The following is a 25,212-nucleotide window of genomic DNA, read 5'->3' as shown; positions in this document are numbered from 1 at the left end:
CTCACAGGATACCCGTAACCACAGTTCGTAGCCCGAGAAAGAGACTGAACATCAGATCAGTACCAGCAACATGGTTTCTTCGTCGTGCCGACTGGAGGATCTTCGTTTTATCCCCCTCGCCATATCCACATGCAAGCCTACATTGATGAAGGGAGCGCCACTCGGGCCCGAACCACCTCCGACCGGTGCAAGGTTAAGGTATCAGGGACAGACGAAGCACAGTCGTCCCTACGGATACAAGAGGGATTGGAGTATCCGCCTCTGGTAGCGCCGCGATCCGGCTCAGAGGTTTGGCGATGTCGACCGGACGTCCGTCAGTTCGTTATTAATTCCCAGCCGGAGTTAGCTGGATAAATTTAACGCCAATTTGACACTCTTGGAGAGGAACTGGTAGTCGGAAGGGGGCCGGCCTCATCGACAGACAGGTCAAGGCAGAACGCGGTAGAGAGACCGAAGGGAAATGGGGGTATAAATATGGGAGGTCCTGATGCGAAGTCGTGGAAGAGCCATCCACATCTTCACCACCACCCGAACGGAACTCAGTCATCGTCAGCACCATGCGCATCTCAACCTTTGCTGTCACCGCGCTCGCGAGCTCGGCGCTAGCGCTCCCCTCCGTAACGTCGCCTGCCCCTCGCGAGGAAGATAGAACCTGCATGACACGCGATGAAGCAAAGGAGATGGTCGACATCTACGCGCGCCTCATCGCCAACTACAAACCCGAGGACTGCGAGAGGTACTGTGCGTCTGACTTTGTCGATCGGTCCGACAGCATCAACGCCTTCATCTTCAAGCCTCTGGGCGAGCCGACGTTTGCAACCAAAGAAATCTTCATGCAGGCGCAGCTGTCCAACCCGCCGTTCCCCGTGGTGATTGACGCCATCGACGCCGTCGACTGCGGGGTCATCGCCCTGCGCTGGCACGCCACTTTCGGCGCGGCCAACCTGCCCAGCCGCGGCATCACCATCATCGGGACGACCAAGCGCGAGGGCTGGTGGCAGATTAGGAGCCTGGATGTCGAGTTCAACAGTCTGGTCTGGCTGCTCAATATGGGCGGCAACTACACCTGGGAGGGTTGAGTGTGTCGAACGCTGGGGTTGAAGCGCTGGTTTTGCCTTGACTGTGTCGAGAGAGAGTGATCCTGAGCGTGGTGGACATGACAAATTCCTGTGTAGTATGGATTCTGTCTTGCACCTCAAAACAGGGCCACATCATGTGTGTTTTGGCCTTGCCAGCAACCGTGTTCAGGGAACGGCTGCAGAGAACTTGTGCGTGATGGATGCAAGGAGCTCGCCTAGGAAAATTGCATTGATGACGTGAGGGGTCTCAAGCAGTCGTGCAACTGGGCTTTCTGTTGACTTTTACCGCCCAACAACCAGCGCTGTTTTGACGAACAATCAGAGATTAACTCTGAACTCCGACGGTTGTTGACCTGCTCTGTCGTTTCGGCCGTCCTGGTCCTGATGCCTCCCGTCCTCGTAGGGCTGCGTCAAAGAGCAGGTTGACCCTGGTGAAGCCAACTTCCCGACTCTGAGTTCTCCGCGAAGTTTTGGTTGTCCACAGCCGTGGCTTCGATCAGCACAATTGGCCCACGTCGAATCAGCGGCGAGGTCACATGCGGCTGGAGGACTGGATCTCGCCGACTTGTATGACTCGGGGGGAACTTGATTGGCCCACTTTGCCGAAGGCTTGCATAGTGTGTGCGTTAACGGTGACCAGACCGCAGAGAAATCCTAGTACAGTCAGTAATTCGTGGTTGACTGTATCGAATATGAGGAGTTTATTTTTCGTTTCTGTGCTTCCATTAGCTGGAGATGGACGGGAGAGGCGATGGGGGTGGGATCTGGAGTTCAGGTGATGAGTGGACTTGGATTCTCCACCGAACCAAGGCAGCCGGCTCCAGCCAGGTTGACTCTGAGTGGCTTTTTACCCCTGAGAGTTCTGAAGCTTTTAACTCCTACCATGCCCCACAATGCGCCAGGAACTGGCTTAAGATTCGATGGCGCATGCCTTACGGACCCACCAGAGCCGCCCACTGTTGCAGAGGAATGGCAGGAGAAATGAAGATGCAACATGCTCTCAGGGGTTTTCCATCGCTTCAACCGGGATGCCGGCCAATGAGCTTGGCATGTTGGTTCACAGCACACAGGCGGTTTGGGCAAGAATGCCACGGCCCGGGAAGACAATGAGAGAAGGGGGGTAGCGGGCGAGCCCCATACCAATTCATCCATGGATCCTACGGCGCAGCAGCAAGCCATGGTCAGCCTGGCTGCAGCGAACCCAGCGTAGGAACTCCGAACGGGGCAGTGTCGCTGAAAACCACGAGTCTCCCGTCGATTCTTCCCTCTTTCCCTCTTCCCGTCCTCAACGCGTGTCTGCCTTCTATTCCTGGTGTTCAGCCGCAAGTCATTCATTTATCCCGTCGCTCTTTTTATAAACTTGCAGAACCCGCTCCCTTGCCGACCATCGTCATTCATCAATTTCCAGGCGTTGTCTAGTAATCCACGTCAGAAGAAAGATGCGTTTCTCAGTTCCCGCTGTTCTCGCTTTGGCGGCAAGCCTCGTCCAGGCTGCCGATCCCACCGCCGGCTTCCACCCGATCACCAAGCCCACTCAAGGCGAGGAGGTCAGTGCCGGCACGACATATGAAATCGTCTGGGAGCCCAGTGCCGCCTATCCCGGCGACATCACCATTGGCCTGCTCGGTGGATCTTCTCCTCTCACCCTGGACGTTATCAACACCATCGCAGGTAAGACACGCCCGTGCGCATCTACTTCGTTGAAGAAAGTCATTCCTTGCTGACCACGTTTTCTTCAACAGAGGGCGTCGATGGCGCCGCTGGCTCCTTCAGCTGGTCGGTCCCCGCCACCCTCGGCAACCTGGCGACCTACGGCATCAAGATCACGCTTGAATCGGACATCACCGTCTTCCAATACGGCTTCCCCTTCAAGATCGTCGGCGGCGGTGCCAGCGGCTCTGCTTCCGCTAGCGGCAGCGCCTCGGCGAGCGTGACGGCCACCGAGACCTCGGCCAGCGCCAGCGAGTCCGGGTCCGCCTCCGCCTCGGGCTCCGTCACCCGCACCAGCGGCTCGGCCAGCTCCACAATCACCAGCACCGTCACGATCCCCTCCTCGACCCTCAGCTCGTCCACCCTCTACGGCAACTCCTCCACCACCGCCCACAGCACCATCACCAGCCTCACCACCGTCGTGCCCTCCTCCACCAGGACCGCCTCCACCACCATCGCCACCAACGGCGTTGCGTCGCTCGCCGCTGGCTCGTTTGCGATGTTTGGCGGTGTTGCTATGGCTGTCTTTGCTCTTTAAGTGGTAGCATGGCCTTGGTCTTTTGGATCTCTTGTCGGATGGTGGTTCTTCTCCCGTCGCTGGTCTTTTTTCTCACTTGGGTTGCAGGATTTCCACGGAAAACTGTTGGTCTCTAATCGCATCGTGAGGGGAGCATCTCTGCGTCGTAGAGCACCGCGCCGATTGTCTGCGCATTTGAAGGCTGGACGAAAGACGGCTTTCGGACGTGAGGATCTTGGTTGTCTAGCTACGGTGTTTCCTGAATGAGATACCCGTAATATCTGTCGGTCTGGTATCTTCGTCGTGTCGCGCTCGTGAATTCGACTTGACTTCCTTCCTTCGTTCGGTTGTCCTTCTCGGGGTTCCAGCCTCGTTCGGTGTTGTGCATGGGTCGATTGCATGCCCCATCTGATCTGTGTAACGCCGTTACATGCTGTGTCTGACAAACATGCAGCCGCCATACTCTGCGGTCTTGATCTTGTGGACGATCTGTTATGGTTGATCGTTACTCCGTGTCACCCATGTTTTTCCGGTTTGTTGGCAAGCCATTTCTGAGCCTGAGAGAAGAAAAGGATATCTGCATACGGCCACGCACTCAATCGCCGAACACACGCACTAGAGTTGACCATGCCATGATGTTCCTGATCAATTTTATATACTGTAACAAACCGCCATCACGGCCGTTTATCACCCGTACATCGCTGCCACTGAGCCGCTCCCAACGTTTCTTTCTGTTGCTCTTTTTATCCTTCATCTTTTTTGTCTTTGTCTTTTCTTCTTTTCCTTTTCCCTGGTCAAACTCGATACAGTTCCGTTACGCGCCCCAATACAGAATCGCAGAGCCTTTGACAGGCAGGTTCCAGAAGTAGACGTTTAAGTGTTGCTATTGTGCCTTCTAAGTCACCATGTAGTTTCGAGACAGGAATTGGCATGGAACAATCGGTGTCTATACTCGCCCCGGAGACTTCGAACAGAAATGAGAACTGGAAGCGCAAGGAACCTTGGCGTTTGAGGATCACTATAATCGAGCCCAGTCCGATTGAAACGTATCTTCTCTACCTACTTATTTATGGAACATGAACCCTCGCGTTACCTTGGGAGGATTGTTGCCTGGTTGCATGAATAAGTGTTTAACTGGTGCCATCACCCAGAAAATTGATCACCAACTTGCAGCTGTGAGCCAGTTCTCATATCATTCAAGTTGCAAATGGAGTGCCAAGTGCGGGGTGTACTGTGTAAGCACTGTAAACTCGCTTTGATAACGAAACGTGCCCAAACTGAGGTCCTGAGACGAGATTGCCGGCGGCCACTGAGACCCACACCGGAATATTGTCCCCTCCTGGGCTTGGCGGTTCGCAATCCCCACAGGCCTGCCATCAACACTCAACTTCACTCCAGAAACAAGTCGCCGACCGACGCTGGACCTGCGCTGTGCGCTCGCTGCTCTGCTTCGCTTCTGAACACCACCGGGAACTGTATCTGCGACACACATTTTCAAGATGAGAGGCGAGGTAAGACACACAGCCATTTCCCCTAGCTGCACCCCCGCGTCTTCAGGATTGCCCTGCTTCGGAACGCTTCCCTTTTTCACTGCGGAGCCATCGACGCGATACCATCACCGCCTTGGAGTTTGTAGAATGACGGTGGTTGCGGCTGGCCCCAGCGATCTTGCTATCCAACATTCCCTTTACGTGCTTGCGATTCGGATTTCCGCCGCATCACCTTACCGCCGATCTCTCCGGTTTGCTGGCGAGTCTTGTACAGCTGGAACAAGCTGGGGGAGCTCCAGAGAGCTCGCTGAGCTTCGCGACACGACACATGGAAGAAGGCTTAGCCACGATACCCCAAGCTCTAGCTAACAAGGGCTACGAACAGGTACTTCATCTTCATATCGGCCAGGCTGGTGCCCAGCTGGGTAACAGCGCTTGGGAGCTGTAAGTCCTCACCGCTCTTCCTTGCGTGCAACACCCCCCGACTGATCGATGGTTACAGGTACCTCCTCGAGCACGGCCTCGGGCCTGACGGCCGCCCTGATCCAAATGCTAAGGACCTCGCCGAAGGTGGTTCTTTCGAGACCTTCTTTACCGAGACGAGCAGTGGCAAATACGTCCCCCGCTCCATCTTCGTCGACCTCGACCCTTCACCAATCGACGAAATCCGCACCGGCAACTACCGCCAGCTCTTCCACCCAGAGCTTCTGATTAGCGGGAAAGAGGATGCCGCCAACAACTATGCCCGTGGCCACTACACTATTGGCAAGGAGATGATTGACAATGTCATCGACCGCATCCGCCGTGTCACCGGTGAGCTGCGCCCCCAATACACTGCCTGAGAAGCTGGTATATCTGACGCAGTTTCATAGACAACTGCAATTCACTCCAGGGCTTCTTGATCTTCCATTCCTTTGGCGGTGGTACTGGCTCTGGATTCGGCGCTCTGCTGCTCGAGCGTCTCGCGACCGACTACGGCAAGAAGTGCAAGCTGGAGTTCACTGTTTACCCCGCGCCGCGTCTCTCCTCTGCCGTTGTCGAGCCCTACAACGCTGTCCTTTCCACCCACAGCACCATCGAGAACTCAGACTGCACCTTCCTGGTTGACAACGAGGCCGTGTACGATATCTGCCGCCGGAATCTGGACATTCCCCGGCCCAGCTATGAGCACCTCAACCGTCTGATTGCACAGGTCGTGTCTTCCATCACCTCGTCTCTGCGCTTCGATGGCGCCCTGAACGTCGACCTCAACGAGTTCCAGACCAACCTGGTCCCGTACCCCCGTATCCACTACCCGCTCATTAGCTACGCGCCTGTCATCTCGGCTGCCAAGAGCGCTCACGAGAGTTTCAAGGTCTCGGACCTGACCTTCCAATGTAAGTCCTCACTTCTGGCCTAACGTACAACTACAGAGGTGCTGATCCTTCCCTACTAGGCTTCGAGCCCAACAACCAAATGGTCGTCTGCGACCCGCGCAAGGGCAAGTACATGGCTGTGGCCCTCCTCTACCGCGGCGACGTGGTCCACCGCGACTGCAGCGCCGCCGTGGCCCAGCTCAAGTCTAAGGCGTCGTTCAACCTGGTCGAGTGGTGCCCGACGGGCTTCAAGATCGGCATCAACTACCAGAAACCCGTGGCCGTCCCCACCGCGTCGCCGCAGGACGGCGGTCTAGCCGCCGTCGACCGCTCCGTCTCCATGCTGTCCAACACGACCGCCATCGCCGAGGCCTGGTCGCGCCTCGACTACAAGTTTGATCTGATGTACAGCAAGCGCGCCTTTGTGCACTGGTATGTTGGCGAGGGCATGGAGGAGGGCGAGTTTAGCGAGGCCCGCGAGGATCTGGCTGCCCTTGAGAAGGACTACGAGGAGGTCGCTGCCGACTCGTTTGAGCCTGGTGAGGGCGAGGCCGAGTATTAAAGCGGGCTTGGTACCGTCCTGTGTGGGGGTCTAATGACGGTCGCCGCGAGTACGTTACTGAGAGGGGGACTTGTGTGGGGTGCACCAGTTGCCGATCCTGTATGGTCCCCTTGTGGTGGGTTATACAATTGAGGCGGGAGAGGTTGTACAGGACTTTTTAGGAGGGGAAGAAAAAGACTGGGGAGGCTGGCGGAGGGAGACGATGTTGATGGACTTTTTCTGCGTTCTACGCGTCTTATGAAGATAATATCCTGGCAAGTTATGTTCTTACTGCTTTTAGCCATGTCCATTTTGAGAGATAGCACAATGTGGATAGTGGTCTTTGGTGGATGAAGGCGCGGGCTTCTATTCCCATTGACGAGTTACGCCGATAGATGTGTGTTCTGTCTAGATGGTTGTTGGGAAACACTGCGGACTTACTAAGAGAATAGAAGGACTAAGAGAATAGAAGGACTAAGAGAATAGAAGGACTAAGAGAATAGAAGGACTAAGAGAATAGAAGGACTAAGAGAATAGAAGGGCTGCTGGGCTTTCTAATGTCCGTGATTGAATCTTAGAACATGGAGAATCTTAGGGTGCTGTGAGATTGTGTGGCTTAGCTTGATAGCCATGCAAAGCAGACTCCAGAAACATTTTGGATGCTGCCCCGGAGCTCCCTAAGCCTGGATCCATCGTCGGCTTCTCCATTGTCTGGACTCAGTTTCTTCTAGCCGTGAGAACAGACCATTCGTCATCAAAGCCCGTTCGACACGAATTGCTTCAAAATGCTATTCATCGCATTGGCTAAAGTACAGTCGAGTCTACTCCGCGGCCTCTGACAAACACCAGCCTACTACACGTCTTCAGCGTCCTGTCAACCCCTCTATTTCCCAACCTTGCCGCCCTTCTTCTTCTTATGTACTTTGTCCTTCCCCTTCGCCTTCCCCTTCTTGAACTTGAGATCCTTGGGCTTGCCATCCCTGGCGCTGGCCCGCTTGCCCTCAAACACGAACTGCTCCGGCCCCTTGAATCCGTTCTGATTCTCACCGGTACCACCACCTGGCGCCGCCCCGCCAGCACCGGCCCCCCTGCTGCCGCGGTTCATGCCGCGGTTTCGCCTGTCCCGGTGTTTCTTGTCCTTCCCGCCGGGAGTCTCACCGACTAGCTTTGCCGCCCCGAACCGGCCGAGTAGTTTGCTCGCGCGGCCCCGGAGTGTCTGGGCCTCGGCGGTGGGTTTGGGGACGTACTTCCCTGTCCTGGCGGTGTTGTCGTCGGCTGATTTGCCCTTCTTGCCGCCTTTGCGGTCGGTGGCGGACATGGTGGCGGATCGGTCATTGCGAGCTTCCATTGCGCGGGCGGTCTTGTGGGGCGCCTTGCAGCGGCTGACGCGCAGTTCGCGGGGGAGCATGGGTGGGAATTTCTTGCCGTTGAGGAGGATGGCTGATTCGACTGCATTACCGTCCTGTAGGTGGGCGGTTTTGTTAATCCGGTCAACGGCTTGGTGAGAGCGAGGAAGGGAATGGACTCACATAGAACTGGACGTAGGCAAAGCCTTTGCCTACGCGGGTAGCGGCGTCTCTCACGACGCGGACGCTCTCCACCTTGCCGGCCTTTTCGCCAAACACTCGCCATAACCCCTCCTCGACGTCCATTGGTGTCTTAGTCCGCTTGCGCTTCTCCGTCACCTCCTTGCCCTCTTCGTTGAGTTTGGTGTTGTAGACGGTCTCGTCGTCAACAAAGCCCAGGTTGCCGACGAAGACGCATCGATGGTGATCGACAGGTGCCGGATGAGCCACGCTGTCTACCCGGAGATGCCGGTCTAGAACGATGGTGCCGTTGAGCTGCGACACTGCGAGGCGAGCTGCTGCGGCCGTGCTATAGACCGCGTAGGCATTCGTGGATTTGGTGGTAGCCTCCATGACGGACTTTTTGATGTATGCCGCGCGTTTCGGGATGCCTGCGGTTTCAAAGGCAGTCGAACGAAACCGTATGGACTGCACTTTCTGGGGCGGGTCCGCCTTCTTGTCCAAAACAGACGAGAGGTGATGGAGTAGCGTCTTTTTTGCCTTGCGCGAGGTAACCGCTTCCACGGAGACATTGCTGAGGAAGACGGTACGATTCGCCTTTTCCAGCTCTGAGGCAACAGGGTCAGCAGCGAGTGATTCGTGAACAGGGATACCATCCCCGAATTCGTCGTCCTCCCCCTTCTCGGCAGACTTCTCCTCGCCGTCTTCCTTCGAGGATGCCGACGCTTCAGCCTTGGACGTGGGCTCGGCTTTCTTCTGACGCTTCCCAAACGGCTCTTCTTCGTTTGCCAGGCGTTCGAGGTAGTTGGCCTCGAGGTCCTCGTCGTCATCTCGTTGCTTCCGCTTCCTCTTCCGCACCTGATCCTGAGACGCTGAGTGCGACACGGCCCTTTCCAAAACCTCTGCGGCTTCGGCCTCGTCGTCTACGCTTGAAGCGTCGCCTATGTCTTCGTCTCCAAACGGATTTTCGCCGGCGGATTCGTTGTCGCTATCATCTGTGCTCGCAGCTTCTGGCTCAGAACCGGAGTCTTCCTCAGACCCAACGTCGGAATCTGCGATCTCGGAAGCCGCCTCGTCCTCGTCCGCCTCGTCGTTCTTTTCCTCCTTCCGAGGAAGCAATTCTGCATAGCGCGACTTCGGGGGTGCTTTAACAGCTCCAGCCTAGAAGCCATTAGACATGCCAACCGACACTCAGCTCCAGGGATTCTGCGGCATACGCTCTGGGAAAAAAGAGCATCCAAGGCGGGGTCAATGGCCTTGGACGAGGCAACCAATCTGGCTATGCTGTGAGGGGAGGCGAGTCAGCATCTGTAGGCAGTAGAAGAAATCCGACCGTGGTTTATACATACCCTTTGGCCATTTTAGCTGTTGAGGGGGTTCAGAATCTGGCGCTCAAACGGACCAGCTCCAAAGCTTGGGAATATGGGGACGAGAAGCAGATGGGAATCTGGACGCAACTTAGGAGAGGTAGTATTCCTTCCGAATGGCAAATTACAACCGAAATCTTGAAGAGTTGCAGATCGTCATAAACGTATGCAAATTTGCACTATACTCTCGCTCAAACCAGCCGTTTCCGTCTTCGATATGCACAGAAGCAGCAGCTCGTGGTAGTCCGATACAATAGTACAAGGCCGAAATTTCTCGATAAGATAACAGGGCGGTGAGCCACGGCGGCATAAATCGACCAAGGCGGGCAAGCAGCAAGGGTTCCAAGCAGCTCGCTTCCCGCCCATTCGTGCTCCCTCTCAGTGCTCTGGCGCCGCTCCAGCTTCCTTACAATAGTTACCACCGCCGTCTTTCAATCCGCCACCACACATTGGAGACACCGTTTTGCACGTATTTGACGGTACTGTCGCGCTCCAGAATCCCCGTCTACGTCAACCCTTTATACATTTTTCACTGCAACTCCTACTTATTGCTGTCTTCGCAGTCTCAACCTGCCTGTCGGCGTCAAGCGTCGGGTGTCCGCTCGCGGAATTCATTCGGTTCAATTTTGCGCGGTCTGGATTTCTCGACCGCAACGACACAAAACGTCATTGGCCAACCCTCGCTGATTGAATTCCAGCCCGATCGTATGGTCTACGATGGTAACCGGTGATACCGCGCTAACTTTGGCGCCGTCGAGCCCTTCCCCGCCCTTGCGGGACAACAGCCCCAGCAATTTCTCGAGTCCCCTCAGCGAGCCCGAAGACAAGGACGCATATGGCGACGAGGCCGATTTGGACATGCGCGACCACGGCGATGGACACGACATTCAAAACCGAAACGGCGCCCCAGGCGACCCAGAGTTCGAAGCCGTCTCCGAGTCAGACGACGACAGCAAGCTCTCAGAGGTGGATGTCAATGACTCCGAAGCCGAGACAGAAAGACTCTACGACACGCCTCCCAAGAGTGGCCCGACACGCAACATAATGGATACGGCAGGCGATGTTGGAAACCGGCGCTTCACTGATCGCCGGGACCGGGTCCTCGAACGCAGCCCGAGCAAGCTCCACCAGCAATTACGTGCTGACGTAGATACAGAGGACGCGACTGGCGATCGCATTTTGGTTTCTGAGGCAGAGGATGCGGAGGATGACGACGTGTCAATGCCTTCCAGCGAGCCTGAGCTTGACTCGGTCAAGGAACCTCGCCTGCGGTCACCCACGCTGGCTAAGAAAGGGCAGGTGGTCGCCTCCAACGCGCCGACTTCACACCCCAGGAACAATTCAGCCGACTTTCGGAAGCGGAAGCGGCCATCGATCGCCGACACGTCAGAGTCCGAGCAGCCGCTCAAGAAGCGAGCCGGTTCGATCAGCGGCGCCGATCAAGAGCCATCCGGCGACGTCGCAATGATTGATGACGACGGCATCTCGACGAACCCCCAAAGCGGCAACCACACTGCCGAAGAAGACAACGGGGAGCTAGTGGCTACATCTGAGCCCAAGGAGGAGCTGCCAGAAGCGGCCGTAGAAGTTGGTGTGCCGAGCAGGGCCAGGAGAGGACGGCGCAGTCCGACAAAAAAGCGGAAAAGTAAAAGTCCTGAGGACGGAGATACCAAGGAAGAAGCGCCAGGCGAGCCTCTTGAGGATGCCGATGATCAGAGTTTCGAGGTACCCACGCCACAAGCTGAGGATGACCACGTCGACGAAGTCGACGAGGAGGTCGAGACAGCGCACCGGAATGAGGAAGAGCGTATGCAGCTTACGCTTCCCTGTTCTAACTCGGCGGAAGCTAACTGGACAGCAGTGGAACGGAAAAAGGCGGCTTGGGAGGAGCTGGTCGCGATCGAGAAGCAGTTCAGCAGCTTCCGGGAGCGGTAAGCTTCTAGATATTACCAACCATCTGGGACCTTGCCTCTAACCATCTCGCAGACTTTATCAGGAGCGACTAGAACAGCTCAACCAGGAAGAAGCAATGCTCGCGAGCGACAACCCGACGCACCCCGAGTACCTCGCTATGCTACAGTGCCTCGAGGAGCGGCGAGCGGAGAAGATACGGAGGAGCGACCTCGAGTTGCAATTCAAGCTGTCGGTGTTGCGACGCCGAGCAGTCGCGGAGCGTGCACAGATTATGTCGCAGTTCTATCAGGCTGTTCGTGAATCGAGAGACGAGACCGTGACAGAGTTGGGTCAAGAATGGTATCAAATACAACAAGAGCGGCGCCGGGCCGCCAACACAATACCGGATTATGGGCTCCGCTTCCCCGCTACGAGGGCGGAAGCCATCAGGAATGCCGTGTCATACAACAAGGAGGTGTCGGTGCTCTCGGGTTTCGCCAAGCACGTCGGTTTCCCCGCAGCGCCGTCAATCAATGGCGTTACCGAAGACCAGCTGGAGGCCGACCTGGAAGCGATACAAGTGAGTTTGGTTGGGACATCAGTTGCCGATTGGACACAATAGAGTACTGACAACGCTTGGTCACAGTTCGCCCGCGAGCCAATGTCGAGACAGATGCCGAACCACCTGCCGGCGTTCCGCCCGGAATACAAACACACGACGGGCCTTTCCGCGTTCACACACGGCCTCGGCGCTGCCGGAGAGCAGTTCATCGAGCAAACGCCCTGGGCGAACCCGAACCACCCGTCCCATCACATGCAGCGCCAGCAAGGCCACCGCGAAGCCAACCTCCACCCCACCTACGCTGGCCCGCCACCACCGTCGGCTCCCCGGATACACTCGAACCAACCGGGCGGCCTGTTCTCCTCGAGCACGTCTACTATTCTGAACGGCGAGTCTCCGGTACCGGTGCAGAAGACGCACTCGCCGACAGTTTCCGGGAAACTCCAGGGCGCTAATAAGATGAGCGCCGAGCCGCTACGGCGGGAGTCGGCTGTACATGCGTCTTGATTTTGAGCTTCCGGTTCTGTGTTTTCTGTTCATTCTTATCAAGCCACCAGGGATCAGCGATCCTCGTCGCTGAATTTCATCGAGTGGAAGGCACGCATTGCAAATGTATCATTGGTGATTGAGCGTTTTCGTTTTCCATTGTTCTTTCGGACACTTTCTCGGGGTGAGGATTTGACCTGGTAAGGCGGGGGGCAAGGTCGGGGGCTTTCGGGTTGTCTAATGCCGTATAGATGAGACCCATATGTATATGTGGATGTGTACAAACCGGAGAGCCAGTTCATCGTTTGGAGGGGTGGGGGGGGGGTTCTCCCGCCAGGGCTTATGGTTGGTTGTTGGATGGGTTGTATAGGACTCGGCTACGGTAGATACCACCTAAGGCTATGTCGGGGTTGAATAGATACTCCGCAGCATTGCTTAGTGCTGCGGGGGCCTGGATGATATCTTATTTGGATCTAAGATGGAATTCCCTCAAAACTCCGGAATGATGTTGTCAGTTCTACTGTACGTTAATGCCGCTCCCCGTTCCGTTCCTGGTATGTGCTTTTTTCTCATAGATGGATACACGCGGCGGTACAACACCTCGCCTAGATATCTTCGAGCAGGCTTCCTCAGTTCTTCGCCGTCTGGGAGTTGGGTTTCGCCGGCACATCGGGAACCTTGACATCCTCGAATTCGTCCTGGCCGATGGCGTGGAGAGTGTAGGCATCTGGGTGAAGAACGCGGTCAGTACGCTGAGACATGAATGGTGTTCGAGGTTTAGGAAGGGCTGTAAGGGTTGCCGTACAGATGCCAATGGCAAAGGCGGATATGGCGAGCCCCGTGATGGCGTTCTTGACCAGGTAGGGCCGCCGCGCCCTGATGAGGGCCGGTGATTGGCGGTTACGGTCGTAGTAGGTCGAGGGCTGAAATCTGTGAGCTGTTAGAGAGGTTTTGTGTATCTCGAGAAGCATCTTGCAGCAAGATGTAGAAGCGTAGGTCACTTACCCCATGGCTACCTGTTGAGTTAAAGGATCTCGCGGCTTCTTTCGGGTGACGATTTTGGGGATGATGCATCCTATGCTCGATCGGATAAGGTATTGCCGGTGAGCTGACATGGACCGATAACTAAAGCTTATCAAAGGCCTGCCAATGGGAGCTTGGGCGCATTCAGAACCCATTGTGCCGCTGTTGTCCGTGCACGCTCCATTCCGACCCCTGCCTTCTTTCACGTCACTCCCATCTCTTTGGTTTTTGGGTTTGAGCGCGTCGTCCAAGGCTCAATGAGAATGAACAAAGCGTCCAATTCCAATCCTGGCACTCGACATATCCGCTTTCCATAATTTCAACACCTCCATTGAATCTGTTGACGACCAGAGGATAAGAAAGAAGGGGCATCTGTCAAACGGCATTGCACAAGCAGCTGGAAGTGGAATTGTTGATTCATGAAATTGATGCCACCGACCTCTGCGCCAACCTGAACTTTTTCGGTTTGCCTCCACAACAACCTCGACAATTGCGGCTCGCAGTATGACCCGCCTCGGCAGGGCGCTTCCATATTCGATACTGGAGTCTTGACTGTTTGGAGGTAACGAGTGTCCTACTGCGGCGATACATTAGTACACGTCAACGCTTTAGGAACCTCTGAACCAGGGCAGTGGCAGCTCGCGCGCAGGTTGGGGAGACGGCGGAAAGGCTTTGATCGGTCAACAACCTAGACTGCCTGCCTTGGCTTGCCTTGTTGTCGTTGCGCATACAGAGCATCAGGCAGCACTCTCTGTAGATTCCCCTTTTGCTTTGCTCTCGGCTCGTCTGCTTCACGGCCCTCCTACCAAACCAGCCATCCAATCTACGCCAACCCACCATCACGTCGGGTACATCTCATCACCTCCAAGAAACAGGGGGACACGTGAGACACCATGGCGGCCGACTCAACCAACGCCTCATCGTCGTCCAACGGCAACCCCCTCGCCCTCGCCGAGCAATTGGAACAGCTCAATGCGGCGCGCAAGGTGGTGCTGCAGGACTCGACCTACTATGACCGCATCGTCAAGGGAGTGCTGCCCATCATAGGGCCGAGGGCACTGCTGCCGCTGCGACGATGGGGAGCCGAGTTCCTGGCCGAGTCGCTCGCCACGCCGGTGCTGACGATGCGCGACAAGGAGAACATCACGGTGGCGGTGCTTGACACCCTCAGGGGCTTGCTGGACGGCGTGGGAGAGGATACCATCGTGCTCAAGGCGAGCGTTGCCGCAGCGGCTAGCGCGTATCCCGTCGCGTTGAGGTGGATGTGAGTGCTTTCAATCCTTCAGATCCATGATGTTGTTATGTAAGAATGGGACTAGGCGGGCTGTTGTTTTGACATCCAATGCCCGCCTATATTGCCCATATTTCTTATCTCCGGTCCTTGGGTTGAAAGAGCGGGGCAGAGAACATGCTAACAGAGTGCTCAGAATCAACAATTCCTATCATACAGAAAGCTGGGAACAGATGTCATCCATCAAGTCGAGGATACTACAGATCTGGGATGGGGCACCGGCACCAGTGAGGCTGAGCTGCATCAAGTTCGCCCAGCGAGTTGTGCTTGCTCAGACAGCATCGAATGGCATGGAGCAAAAAGTTCGTGTGCTGCAGCTCAACCCTTGTGAAGGTAACTGACACAGCGCACCCAGACCAACGGGCTCGATATCTCCTTGAACATGATCCCCGCAAACCACCCTTTATTAGATCCAAGGAAACTGGAAGCCGAAGCTACGGGTCTTCTGGATAGGATGCTAGGCGTGTTGCAAGACAACAGCAGGTGGGCTACATCCAATGTTCATCCCGAGGCCACTTCGTCTAACTGCGATAGTGACGCTTTGCTTGTTGATGCCACGCTGAACTGTCTGTCCATCCTAATCCGGACCCGGCCCAACACATCAAACCGCATCCTCAACGCGGTATTGAACTTCAACCCCCTGAAGCTGGCAAACTCCCCCATGACGCCGAAAACGAGGGTGCTCGTGAAATCTCTTGAGAAGACCACCCGCATGCTTCTGACACATCTCCTCAGAAGGTAGAGTAGTCGGGCTATGTCTCAACGTGCTACTGCTGACTCTGGTAGGGACCCCAATAATCCCATGGCAGGACGAATTCACCAGTACATCGAAAGGATGATGCGGTCACGAGCCGAGATATTTGATGAAGCAAGCCGCAAGAGGGCCCTTGTGGACCAAGCTGTCGGTGACGCCAAAAGGCAAAAGATGGAGGGAGCTCCTCAGTTCATGGTCCCGCCATTGGGTCCAGGGCCACATAGCCTTGCTGGGGTGTTCACCCTCACGAGCAACCCCGGGCTGCAGGCGTTTGATGCCACACAGCTGCCTGCAAATCTTGCTGCCAAAATTAGCGTCAAGACCTTGATGACGCTCGACCAGCAGATATTTGACTTGGCCGTGGCAGTACGTGTGCTATGTCCAGACACTGAGAGAACGCTGTGAGTACTGACCTGCGCTAGGGCATTCGGGACCGTCTCACTTCCATCTACGCTGCTGGTGCAGCAGCCGCAGTGGCAGCGCAGCCCGCCGTGAATAACGCCGCCACAGCTCCGTTGGGGGTCGATGAAGACGATGACGACTATGAACCAGACCTCACCCCAGCTGAGGACACCGAGCAAATCCTCAACAAGCTCGACAACGCTCCCCCCGAGGAGCCGACAGAACTAGCCGCGGATGCCGCCGCCCTAGCCCTCGGCCCCTTCAGGCTTCCCGCACCTCCTACACTTGACCCCGACGCGGCGGCCAAGCTCAGTCAGGCAGCAGCCTCCCGCGTATTCGGGCCATTATCAGTTCTCAAGGAGAGCGGCGCCTCGCGGAAGCCAAAGGCAGGCATCAACCGACTCGCAGCGAGCTCCTACGACCGCGACTCCTGGCTGACGCTCATCACGCGCCTGGCGACCCGCAGCACAGCCGGGCTCGACGATCTCAGCAGCATCAAGATGGAAGATGGGGCGCTCGACAACCACCCGCCACGCATGTCCCTCGGCGACACGATCCGCGAGCTGCTCTACACGTACATCCTCGAGGACTGGCGGCGGCGCATAGAGATCGCCGTCGCGTGGCTCTGCGAGGAGTGGTACAACGACCAGCTGACCAAGCGCAGCAGTGGAGGTGGTTACAACGACGCGGCGGCGCTGCACTACGAACGTTGGGCGCTGCGGCTCTTCGACGGGTTCTTGAGTTATATCACGGCGCAGGACAAGGTGCTGACAAGGTTCCTGGCCGAGATCCCCGAACTGAGTAGGCCGCTGCTGGGGAGGCTGAAGGTGCTGTGCGAGGACCCGACGACGGTGCAGCTGGCGCTGACGACGCTGCTGTATCTGGTGATGATGCGGCCGCCCGTGAGAGAGATTGCGCTGGATACCGTGGCAGAGATCTGGACTGAGTGTGAGTTCACTCCGTTGTGTGTGTTGTTTTGTCAGGGTTCTGTGGATGGTTGCTGACATGTCGTGATGAATGTAGTTGAGGATGCGCGCCCGTTGGCGGCAAAGTACCTCGTCAAGTGGCGGCCGGGGTTCATTGAGTCGCAGACTCGGGCCCATGGGAGTGATGCGGCGCCGGGTAACAGCATGGCGATTGCGACGTGAAGCCGTTCGCTCTCGCGAGGATTGTATGATCTATCATGTATTCTATTTCCGCACCACTAGCACGACTGTTCCGCCCTCAATACAGGCGAGAGACTAAGTAGGCGGCCATACAAACATTCGTCGATGCAACGGTCACTCATCACTCATACATACCTTATGATGGAACTGACGGGGAGACATTAAGCACCCGGAAATCGGGTGGTAACTCAACTGATTGGCATAGATCAATGGGCTCGCCATTTCAGAGTACCGAGATAGAGATGCGGTCTGGTTTGCGGTCATCCTGATGGACACACGACTCCAAGACGTAGTGGGGCTGCAGTCATCATCGCCTGTATCAACTTCCAGGCTACCTGCTTCGAAATAGCCGGTTTTGTGCCCTGTATCGGGACTTTCTAATCTGGGATTCTGATCTGTGCCTTTTGCACAGCTGGCTGGACACTTCACCGTTTTGATTCACCATGTGATCTCCATGATCCTCCTGCAAGGAGGTCCCAGCGAGATCCAGGAACGGTTGTCTGCACCCCCTGTCTCAGATCCCTGGCCAGCCTTTGCGGCCCGAGAGCAAGGTCAGGAAATTTGGCAAAGAGGCAACTGTGATTCGGCAACGCGGCGAGCCGTGCCCCACTGCCTTGCACGGTTGCTGTGGCAGTCGGACAATGCCGTGCATTCAACGCGCGGGCCTCCAACCACGGCCGTGACCGTGACGGGGCGCCCGGATTCGTGACTGATTGAAAGCCACGGGCAGGCTCTCTGGTGAAATGGTGTATCCTGCTCCTGCCCATGGTCATACCGGACTCAGCCAACATATAAACACGAATGTAAGGAATCCGTGACTAAAAGAGTCGCATGTTGCTTTGAACGCTTCGTGTTCAAGTTCGTCGTCCCATCAACCCAGACCCTGTCAGTCACGACTTAAGCCTTGTCGGCCGTGCCAAGCAAAAAAAAATACAACCACGATTGATCCGACGTCCAACACCAACTGTCCGAAATTCGACAACCCAATGTTGAGCGATCGCTGTCCGCTAAAAGAATGTGCTTCTCGAGCTAGTCACGAAGTTTGTTGTCAACAGCTGGAAGGTGCCCTGAACAAAAATCATTGAAACACGCCCGGTTCTTGCCCTGAGCGGACCTGACCCGCTTAGAAGTGGGAACAAACGTCTACCCCTGACCCAACCGTCTGGGTCTGTCTGTGTTCTTTACACAGTAGTTGTAGACTCGTCCGTCACGAGAAATGCGCAACAAGCTCATGAAGAGTCGGCCACATTTGGATCAGAAGCCGCCCTTCTCAACCCATCGGAACGACCAACACAGTATGTCCCTTTTGGTCCTGCTCTGTGTTACTGTCTGAGCCCCCTTGCGGGTCCTGCACCACGAGGCCGGGAATGTGCAGCCTCAGGATGGCAACGTGCTGGTCTTGGATAGCTGCAGGTTTCCCGTCAGGGCGAGACACTGAGCCGTTGAAACACCTGGTGTGGTTTGTGCTAACGAAGGCTAACAGAGTGTGCTAAAGATCTCTCGTCAGCGATCGTCGTCCCGATAGAAAATTCACCAGCCGCAGCATCAGCTGCGACACCAACCAAGCCATCGCCGAGCAAGGCACCGAGCCCCTCGCATGAGCGCCCCTCGCCCAGGCCAACCCTAATATCTCAGGCCGCCTGCGAAGGCACAACCAACGCGACCATGTCTCGAACCACGACAGGCGAGGCCAACGGAAAAGCGGCTCCTTCCACAACCTCTTCTTTGCTGTCGCCTCGCATCCCAAACCGAATGAACTCGACGATCCGGACGGTACCTAGTTTTGACGACAGGCAAGCATACCCAGAGGATGATTCCAGCATAGACGGGGTGCAATCACATTCAACATCGCGGGATTCAGGTTTCTCGAGTTCCCTCAATAGCACCACCAGCATGGGGTCAGCACACTCTCAGCAGCGGGCGCAAGCACCGTCAGGCGGGATATCTCGAATCCCGTCGCATAATAAGTTGAAGCCGAGCCCCTCGGGAGCCTCGCAGGATAACGGAGACGGTACTCCTGATGGTACACCGAAGACTTCGCGAACGATTCCAAGCTCTGCCGAAATTCCCCCGCGAGAAAGCAGCCTCAACGCATCATCAATACTAGCGCCCACCATAACCAGCACCGACCCCGGCGGCGGCGGTGTCGGCGGCGGATCCAGCGCGAACGACGTTTCCCTCTCGGCAACGGAAGCTAACACCTCCAACTCCTGGGACAGCTCGGTCGGCAAGGCCGGGCTCGGCAAGACGGGCCGCGTTATCAACCGGCTGGTGTCGGACAACGAGGCGCTCAAGCGCGACATCCAAATCGAGCGGCTCCGCGCTGAGGAGTCGCGCAACGCCGCCCGCCTGCTCGAGGACAAGCTGGAGCGCGTCATATCGGACTACGAATCGCGCCTGCTGGAGGCCAGCGTCACCAAGACCCTGCTCGCGCGCAAGGAGCGCCAGGTCGAGTCGCTGCAGGACGCGGTGGAGCTGGAGCGCAAGCGGGCGCTCGACGCGGCGGCGCGGGAGCGCGTCTGGAAGGACGAGATGGAGAAGACGAAGGCGGATGCCAAGAGGCGGGTTGACGACGCGACGAACTATGCAGCGTTGTGCGAGGGGCGGTATAATGCCATTAGTAGTCACTGGAAGGACCAGGGGGAGGAGGTGAAGCGGGCGATGGGGAGGATGAGGGCGGAGGTGGAGGAGCTGGTCGGGGAGAGGGAGAAGGACGATGAGAAGATTGAGACGCTACGGGAGCTGTGCGATCAGCAGGACGGGAATATACGCGAGCTGAGGAGGCAGAAGGAGGAAATTGCCGCGCAGTTTGAGAGGTATAAGAAGCAGCAGGAGGAGGATCTCAGGGATATCAAGAGGCGGGCGGACGAGAGGGAACGGGAGCAGGAGCGCACACTAAGGGAGGCGAGGGAGGTGCTGGATAAGCTCCGGTGGGCGCTGAGCGTCAAGGAGAAGATCGAGTGGGCTCAGTGAGGGTGGCGGCTTGACGGCCAACTGATGGAAAGGGGCTTCAGTAATGGTGGTTGGAGGCAACATCATCGCAACACCATCAGTTCTGCCGTCGTTTGGCTTTCGTACGGCGTCCTGGGGACGGGACAAGGCTGGAGGGACACGCCTGGCTCAATCGCCATCTTTCCGGAAGCAATTGCTTTTCTCGGCTCCATTTCTACTCCGGTCGTTAACGCAGCTCACGACATACCTCATGACGATACCAGACGGTCAGGGTTGAATGGTGCCGGTGGATCGATAGACCAGTTTCTTTTCCTTCTTTGGGAATGCAGGATTTAGGCATGCAAGCGTCGATGCGTGCGAGCCAGCCAGTTCGTTCCTGGACACGCACCTTTCTATTGCTATTCACGGTCTGGGGGTTACGGGAATGGGTACTCCAAGGGAAGGAGTTTGGCGTTGCTGAAAGGACCCGGGCAGGGAATCAAAGCATATACATGCAAGCATAGCAGCAGACTACGTTTACTGGCCTACTTTTTGTGCAAGAGATATCCTATCTTTTACTGATCCCTTACCCCCTGGATAAGTTGTGTCTTCTTTGCCAATCGCATGGGGACCTTGTGCTGATTTCAGCATTGGTTCCCCGGGTCTATGTTGAAATATTTGCTTGGCAGGGGCAAACGAAATGTTTGTTGATTTTCACTCAGGGGTAACATACTTGGGACAACCTCTGGGCGTTTGCCCAAAGCAAACGCCCTGACCGTGAAACATCTGTCGTTGAAATGCCTTACATAGTTGAGCCGATTAGGGCAGTAGATCGCTTGCTTGCGATCGTTGCAACGTGAATGCCACCAGTAGTGGTATGATCTTCCAGGTTGTTAACTTAAAGTCCTCTTATGGCGACTCCTTGAGCACCTAGTATGATGAAGCCTCATTGAAGGATGGATACAACTGCATTTTCAAGCTTTGTAAACCTTCCATGTCATTGCGGTTCAAAGCTGCATGTTCCAGTAGTTGCCCGAGGTCAGCCCCGTCATCGCTCCTTCCTCGTCCGGTCCTTAAGCCCGCCAACTGATCTCTGCATCTAAGGCTTCGCTCAATTGGCGGTGTCTTTCGTCCGTCTTTTCCATGTTTTGGTCGAAAGACTTCTCTCCCCCTTCTTCTGCTGCCTTACCTTTGTGGTTCGGCTCCCTGATTCTCGCGTCTCTCCCCAGGCAGCGAGAACAAACTTATCAGTCACAATCAACGTCACGATCCACGAAATCAGATTTGATTGTGAATTGTTTATGCGAGCAAAAAGGTACACCACATCTCTTCTGATCTGTTCGCTAATTCCAAGCTTCAGTCATCGGCTGCTAGGAATGGTCGAAGCGGCTCATCCGCTCTCTGCCTCATTTCACCACTCCCTCCTTCCTCCCAGCTTTATATTCCTATTGACCAGTTTCCAAACACGGAATTGACTGACTGCTTGCTCCTAGAATATCGGCCCTGTCGTTCTGTTCGTGCCGGCTCGGCCATCGCCAAGATGGCATTTTTCACCGAGTTCTACCTGACCACAGTGTGGAACTTCAAGCCGAATGTTGTCCGCCGAGTAATTGATGATTTTGCTGGCATGGGACTGGTAGGTGTCAATCCGGTCTTCGCTCCGCTGACATTACCTGACCATGGACGCAGGCCCAGGCCGAGTTCACCTACGACAGCGAGTACGGGTGGTTTAAGGTCACCTGTCTTGAGGAGCATGCAAGCGAGATTCGTAACAAATTTGTCATATTGGCTTGCGCAATTGAAGGCAATGCGTTCGACACCTATGAGGACGGAATGTTGGAAACGAACGATACGCTCCGGGTACATCTCCTCCACAGAGGTCACGAACAGAGATAAGCTCACATCGCATAGCCACCGTCGACCACGAGTGGTTTACGCAACTGTCAGACACTGCCACGACCCGCGGAATTGACGAGCCCTCCGCATCGTCCTGTCTTTCTCAGCCGCTGACTGAATCCTCGCGCACTGCCCTATGGGACGACCTCGACAAAAACAACGAGCCATACACGGTTCACCAGATCATGACCGTGAGTGAGCGTGATCAGATCCAAGAGGATCTGCGCGTCGAACTGTCCTCACGTCTCGCCGGAAAACTAGTGTATATCACTGGTCAGAGCGAGGAGTTCATCCGCAAAGCTCGGGATAGACTCAGAGTCATGTTGGCCATCGAGGTGAGTAGCTGCAAGGATACCCACTCGGCATATGCGCTCATCGGCTGTTGCAGAAACTACGGCCCAGCTGTCTATTGGCGGAGCACTTGGTTTATGCCGAGAACTACCTCTATCCAGTTCAGCCGGATCTCAACAAGACTCCCGAGATAACTGCAGACATGCGATACCTGGCCAACATCGACCCAAAGCTGGCCTCCTCGACCCTCCTTGATTGAGTAACGGTAAACAAGTTGGAGGAGTCCTACAAGATAATCTATCAGCAGGCAGCCTCAATCCGAATTTGCCCTTGGTCTCCTCAGCGGGGTTGCCCTGTCTCCCTGCTGGGCCCGAAGGTTCTGTCCGAGACAGGGACAGGACGATGCTGGGAAATCGGCCTACCATCTTCACCAGGACTCTTGACCTGCTTACATTTTCCGCCGACGAGTTCATCTTGCCTGAACAGCGTGGCATGGTGAAGGCCACCAGCAAGGTTGAGACCTGGATTGAGAATGTTGAGGCCCAAGCCGACGCTGCCACCGACACTGCACAATCCATCCTCAATGTCCAAGGTGCTAGCCAGCCTTCACCAGCACTCGCGGATGAAGATCTCATCAATTTTGAAGAGAAGCCGGCAACATCCCACCGTGGACCTGCGATTGGGGCATCGACTGGAAAGCCAGACACGACTCTCTTGGATGATAACAACCCCATCCCATCTTTATCCCAAGACTTTTCGGCACTCCGGGGCGAACCAGGTACGTTAGGTGCGAGTACTACGTCCAATCACCTGCTCACCGAGCCCGAAACCGGCCACGACTGCCTCGTCGACATGCTGGCTGCCGTAGCCACTCCCGTCTTTGAGGGTGCTTCTACGTCGAAAGTCTGCTGGCAAATACGTCCTCTTGTTCCCCCGCCTTCGGAATTTGAGGAAGATGGTAGTAGCACAGCTAACTGGGAAGAATACCTTTCAGTGTTGGAGAAGAGCCCAAGGCGAAGTGGGAAGGCAGCAACACACTCTCAAACAGATCAGCGGCGTCCGCAGCAGAAGATGACAGCGGATATAAATGGCATCGGTCAAATCAGCTGGGTTGAGAATGCGCAGCAAGCTGACAAGAAGGAGAGGGCCACGCAACAAGCTGGACATCGCGGCACGCCACACTCAGATGCGCAGCCTACACCGACGCCAGATCAAGATCCCGATACAAGAATCCCCATTTCCTTGCTCACCACCGAAGCGTTCATCAAGAGAATTGAAAGCGCTACGGCCAGAGTGCTGTCTATGAGCCCTTACAGGCGCGGCAGGCTTGTAGCGAGAGCCGAGTTTGGTCGCATCATTCTGGAACACGTCTCTGAGAGCGGTCTAGCATACAACGACGCCAACACAGTCAGCAACGGATGGAAAGAATAGGGCTTGGTGAGGAGGCTAACTCGGGATTTCGGCAAGAACCAGGACATCCACTTCACCAACATCCTATCGACATATGCCTGCGACGTGAAGGACATGATCAATATGACGGCAAACGGAGCTCGTCTTTGGAAGGAGAATCCCACCCGCGCTTGGACTACCTACTCTTTCCACTGCTCTCTGAACGCCACTCATAAACCTCGTCGTTTCGTTGTCGACATTGAGGATGATGGCGCCTCAAGTGGCTTCTCCTTTCTGATCCGTCTGCCCAGCGATGTTTCCGACAAAGGTGAGCAAATGCCCGTCTACATCCATGCAATCCGTCGTCATTGGGACTTGCGGATTACGGTGCCCCATGCTAGGCAGGAGGGTGTATCGGGGGCGTACCTTTCTCTTGCCACGACGCTGCTGCAGTCTTTGAGCGTCTCGTACGTCATGTTCCTTCAATGTCTACTGACTTGTTGACGCACGCTAATAATTGAGTTAGGTTTACCGAAAAGGGTTTGCCACTGCTCTGCTTCGCGGTGAGGAAGGACTTTCACGTGGCTGTCAATGAGGTTCGCGTCCTGACCAAGTGGCGCCATGCCAGCCTGAGCGGCAAGAGCGCCTTCGAAATTACGGAAGTTCAGCAGATGGAGATGGTGCCCTGCTCTGAAGGTGTCTACTCCGGTTATGGTGATTCATGGGAAGGGAAGCTCGCCCGTCCCTGGCCCAGCCGGAGAATTCGAGACAACCGAGCCAAAGGAGAGATCCCAAGGTGGTACGAGGCTGCCGTGGTTTCTCTCGAGTTGGAGAAGTGCCGCCGGCAGAACATTGCCTTGAGGGTCGGCGAGAAGGCCAACTGGGCCGTGCAGGACCTAAAAGCCCGCGGGGTCTTTTCCACTCTGTATGAGCCAGCCTTGCATATGGTGGCCCAGATGGATCATGTAGGCAAACTGGACGACAACAATTTGTCGCAGGCCTATGGTCATCTGCTGCAACGACCCAACAATCCTGGCCACCATATGCCGGGGTCAGCGTCTGCTCAGAGCGGACGGCGTAGCCGGCAGCAACGTGGGGGTAGCGGTCGGATGCGACTGGACCTGAGGCTTCGTCGGCTCAGGCGAACACGGCGTCTGCTCGTGGTGCGTCGTCAACTCGTCCCAATCCGAAGGCTCCGGCGTGGGTTCCGGATGGCGAGACATACAAGTTTTGGTGAGCGGGGCCTCACTGGGTTGGAGAGGTGTTGTGGGCCTGTTGGAGTCGACGTTGGGAATGGCGAGATCATTCTCCAGGGTGACGGACATGGTGTTGACATGGTCTACAAGGCCATGAGGTGCAGGATGAGCAGGATGGGTACCAAGAAACTGATGTGTGGGATGAGCTGGAGGAATGTTCCCGCTGACAATTTTGATTTGCTTTCCGGGCTGTGGAGTGCTGCTCGGAGGTTCATGTCTGACGATGGATGCGGGCATAGTCATGTTGATGGATGAGCAGTGTACAATTACACGGGGTGAATCTGTTC

The 25,212-nt window shown here is 55.9% G+C and overlaps 10 protein-coding genes across 10 annotated transcripts; 8 read left to right on the top strand and 2 right to left on the bottom strand.

Annotated features, from left to right (window-relative positions):
- Window positions 1-557: 557 nt before the first annotated feature.
- On the top strand, window positions 558-1,079 carry N657DRAFT_630179 (uncharacterized protein; the record flags this gene model as incomplete). Its single annotated transcript, XM_062790957.1, has 1 exon — window positions 558-1,079. The coding sequence occupies one exon, from the start codon at window positions 558-560 to the stop codon at window positions 1,077-1,079; it is 522 nt and encodes a 173-aa protein (XP_062653015.1).
- A 1,275-nt stretch (window positions 1,080-2,354) lies between these two features.
- On the top strand, window positions 2,355-3,516 carry N657DRAFT_62785 (uncharacterized protein). Its single transcript, XM_062790830.1, has 2 exons — window positions 2,355-2,750; window positions 2,822-3,516. The coding sequence occupies exons 1-2, from the start codon at window positions 2,519-2,521 to the stop codon at window positions 3,325-3,327; spliced, it is 738 nt and encodes a 245-aa protein (XP_062653014.1). The 5' UTR covers window positions 2,355-2,518; the 3' UTR covers window positions 3,328-3,516.
- A 48-nt stretch (window positions 3,517-3,564) lies between these two features.
- Window positions 3,565-4,279, top strand: N657DRAFT_62625 (uncharacterized protein). Its single transcript, XM_062790781.1, has one exon. The coding sequence runs from the start codon at window positions 3,801-3,803 to the stop codon at window positions 4,173-4,175; it is 375 nt and encodes a 124-aa protein (XP_062653013.1). The 5' UTR covers window positions 3,565-3,800; the 3' UTR covers window positions 4,176-4,279.
- Window positions 4,280-5,124: 845 nt separating this feature from the next.
- Window positions 5,125-6,713, top strand: N657DRAFT_562836 (tubulin-domain-containing protein; the record flags this gene model as incomplete). Its single annotated transcript, XM_062788166.1, has 4 exons — window positions 5,125-5,240; window positions 5,299-5,609; window positions 5,669-6,172; window positions 6,232-6,713. 4 exons carry the CDS (start codon window positions 5,125-5,127, stop codon window positions 6,711-6,713), a joined length of 1,413 nt encoding a protein of 470 aa, XP_062653012.1.
- Window positions 6,714-7,451: 738 nt separating this feature from the next.
- Window positions 7,452-9,823, bottom strand: N657DRAFT_639824 (uncharacterized protein). Its single transcript, XM_062791843.1, has 4 exons — window positions 9,568-9,823; window positions 9,436-9,502; window positions 8,222-9,379; window positions 7,452-8,154 (listed from the first exon to the last, which is right to left on the bottom strand). Exons 1-4 carry the CDS (start codon window positions 9,576-9,578, stop codon window positions 7,576-7,578), a joined length of 1,815 nt encoding a protein of 604 aa, XP_062653011.1. The 5' UTR covers window positions 9,579-9,823; the 3' UTR covers window positions 7,452-7,575.
- A 137-nt stretch (window positions 9,824-9,960) lies between these two features.
- N657DRAFT_639823 (uncharacterized protein) lies at window positions 9,961-12,579 on the top strand. The gene is made up of 4 exons (XM_062791842.1): window positions 9,961-11,392; window positions 11,447-11,516; window positions 11,572-12,058; window positions 12,125-12,579. Exons 1-4 carry the CDS (start codon window positions 10,303-10,305, stop codon window positions 12,545-12,547), a joined length of 2,070 nt encoding a protein of 689 aa, XP_062653010.1. The 5' UTR covers window positions 9,961-10,302; the 3' UTR covers window positions 12,548-12,579.
- A 576-nt stretch (window positions 12,580-13,155) lies between these two features.
- N657DRAFT_676896 (uncharacterized protein) lies at window positions 13,156-13,536 on the bottom strand (the record flags this gene model as incomplete). The annotated part of the gene is made up of 3 exons (XM_062795937.1): window positions 13,156-13,253; window positions 13,332-13,456; window positions 13,532-13,536. The coding sequence occupies 3 exons, from the start codon at window positions 13,534-13,536 to the stop codon at window positions 13,156-13,158; spliced, it is 228 nt and encodes a 75-aa protein (XP_062653009.1).
- Window positions 13,537-14,442: 906 nt separating this feature from the next.
- Window positions 14,443-17,144, top strand: N657DRAFT_562576 (uncharacterized protein; the record flags this gene model as incomplete). The annotated part of the gene is made up of 7 exons (XM_062788151.1): window positions 14,443-14,813; window positions 14,977-15,142; window positions 15,196-15,323; window positions 15,375-15,578; window positions 15,627-15,960; window positions 16,017-16,944; window positions 17,020-17,144. The coding sequence occupies 7 exons, from the start codon at window positions 14,443-14,445 to the stop codon at window positions 17,142-17,144; spliced, it is 2,256 nt and encodes a 751-aa protein (XP_062653008.1).
- Window positions 17,145-18,378: 1,234 nt separating this feature from the next.
- On the top strand, window positions 18,379-20,135 carry N657DRAFT_561834 (uncharacterized protein; the record flags this gene model as incomplete). Its single annotated transcript, XM_062788085.1, has 2 exons — window positions 18,379-18,457; window positions 18,646-20,135. 2 exons carry the CDS (start codon window positions 18,379-18,381, stop codon window positions 20,133-20,135), a joined length of 1,569 nt encoding a protein of 522 aa, XP_062653007.1.
- A 1,498-nt stretch (window positions 20,136-21,633) lies between these two features.
- Window positions 21,634-25,180, top strand: N657DRAFT_652691 (uncharacterized protein; the record flags this gene model as incomplete). The annotated part of the gene is made up of 9 exons (XM_062794326.1): window positions 21,634-21,729; window positions 21,783-21,972; window positions 22,005-22,324; window positions 22,555-22,627; window positions 22,657-23,376; window positions 23,467-23,648; window positions 23,712-24,136; window positions 24,196-24,720; window positions 24,931-25,180. 9 exons carry the CDS (start codon window positions 21,634-21,636, stop codon window positions 25,178-25,180), a joined length of 2,781 nt encoding a protein of 926 aa, XP_062653006.1.
- Window positions 25,181-25,212: the final 32 nt, after the last annotated feature.

The sequence above is a fragment of the Parathielavia appendiculata genome, assembly GCF_033297405.1.
Source record: "Parathielavia appendiculata strain CBS 731.68 unplaced genomic scaffold N657scaffold_1, whole genome shotgun sequence".
NCBI lineage: Eukaryota > Fungi > Ascomycota > Sordariomycetes > Sordariales > Chaetomiaceae > Parathielavia > Parathielavia appendiculata.
This window is presented reverse-complemented; position numbering and strand designations above follow the sequence as displayed.

What these genes read in the sequence shown, in the direction of transcription:
- N657DRAFT_62785 (XM_062790830.1), top strand. Translation starts at nt 2,519, where the DNA reads ATGCGTTTCTCAGTTCCCGCTGTTCTCGCTTTGGCGGCAAGCCTCGTC. An exon ending in CGTTATCAACACCATCGCAG is followed by an intron (nt 2,751 to 2,821) that starts GTAAGACACGCC and finishes TTTCTTCAACAG; the next exon opens with AGGGCGTCGATGGCGCCGCT.
- N657DRAFT_639823 (XM_062791842.1), top strand. Translation starts at nt 10,303, where the DNA reads ATGGTAACCGGTGATACCGCGCTAACTTTGGCGCCGTCGAGCCCTTCC. An exon ending in TTCAGCAGCTTCCGGGAGCG is followed by an intron (nt 11,517 to 11,571) that starts GTAAGCTTCTAG and finishes ACCATCTCGCAG; the next exon opens with ACTTTATCAGGAGCGACTAG. An exon ending in CCGACCTGGAAGCGATACAA is followed by an intron (nt 12,059 to 12,124) that starts GTGAGTTTGGTT and finishes GCTTGGTCACAG; the next exon opens with TTCGCCCGCGAGCCAATGTC.
- N657DRAFT_639824 (XM_062791843.1), bottom strand. An exon ending in ATGCTCTTTTTTCCCAGAGC is followed by an intron (nt 9,380 to 9,435) that starts GTATGCCGCAGA and finishes AATGGCTTCTAG; the next exon opens with GCTGGAGCTGTTAAAGCACC. An exon ending in TTGCCTACGTCCAGTTCTAT is followed by an intron (nt 8,155 to 8,221) that starts GTGAGTCCATTC and finishes GCCCACCTACAG; the next exon opens with GACGGTAATGCAGTCGAATC.
- N657DRAFT_62625 (XM_062790781.1), top strand. Translation starts at nt 3,801, where the DNA reads ATGGTTGATCGTTACTCCGTGTCACCCATGTTTTTCCGGTTTGTTGGC.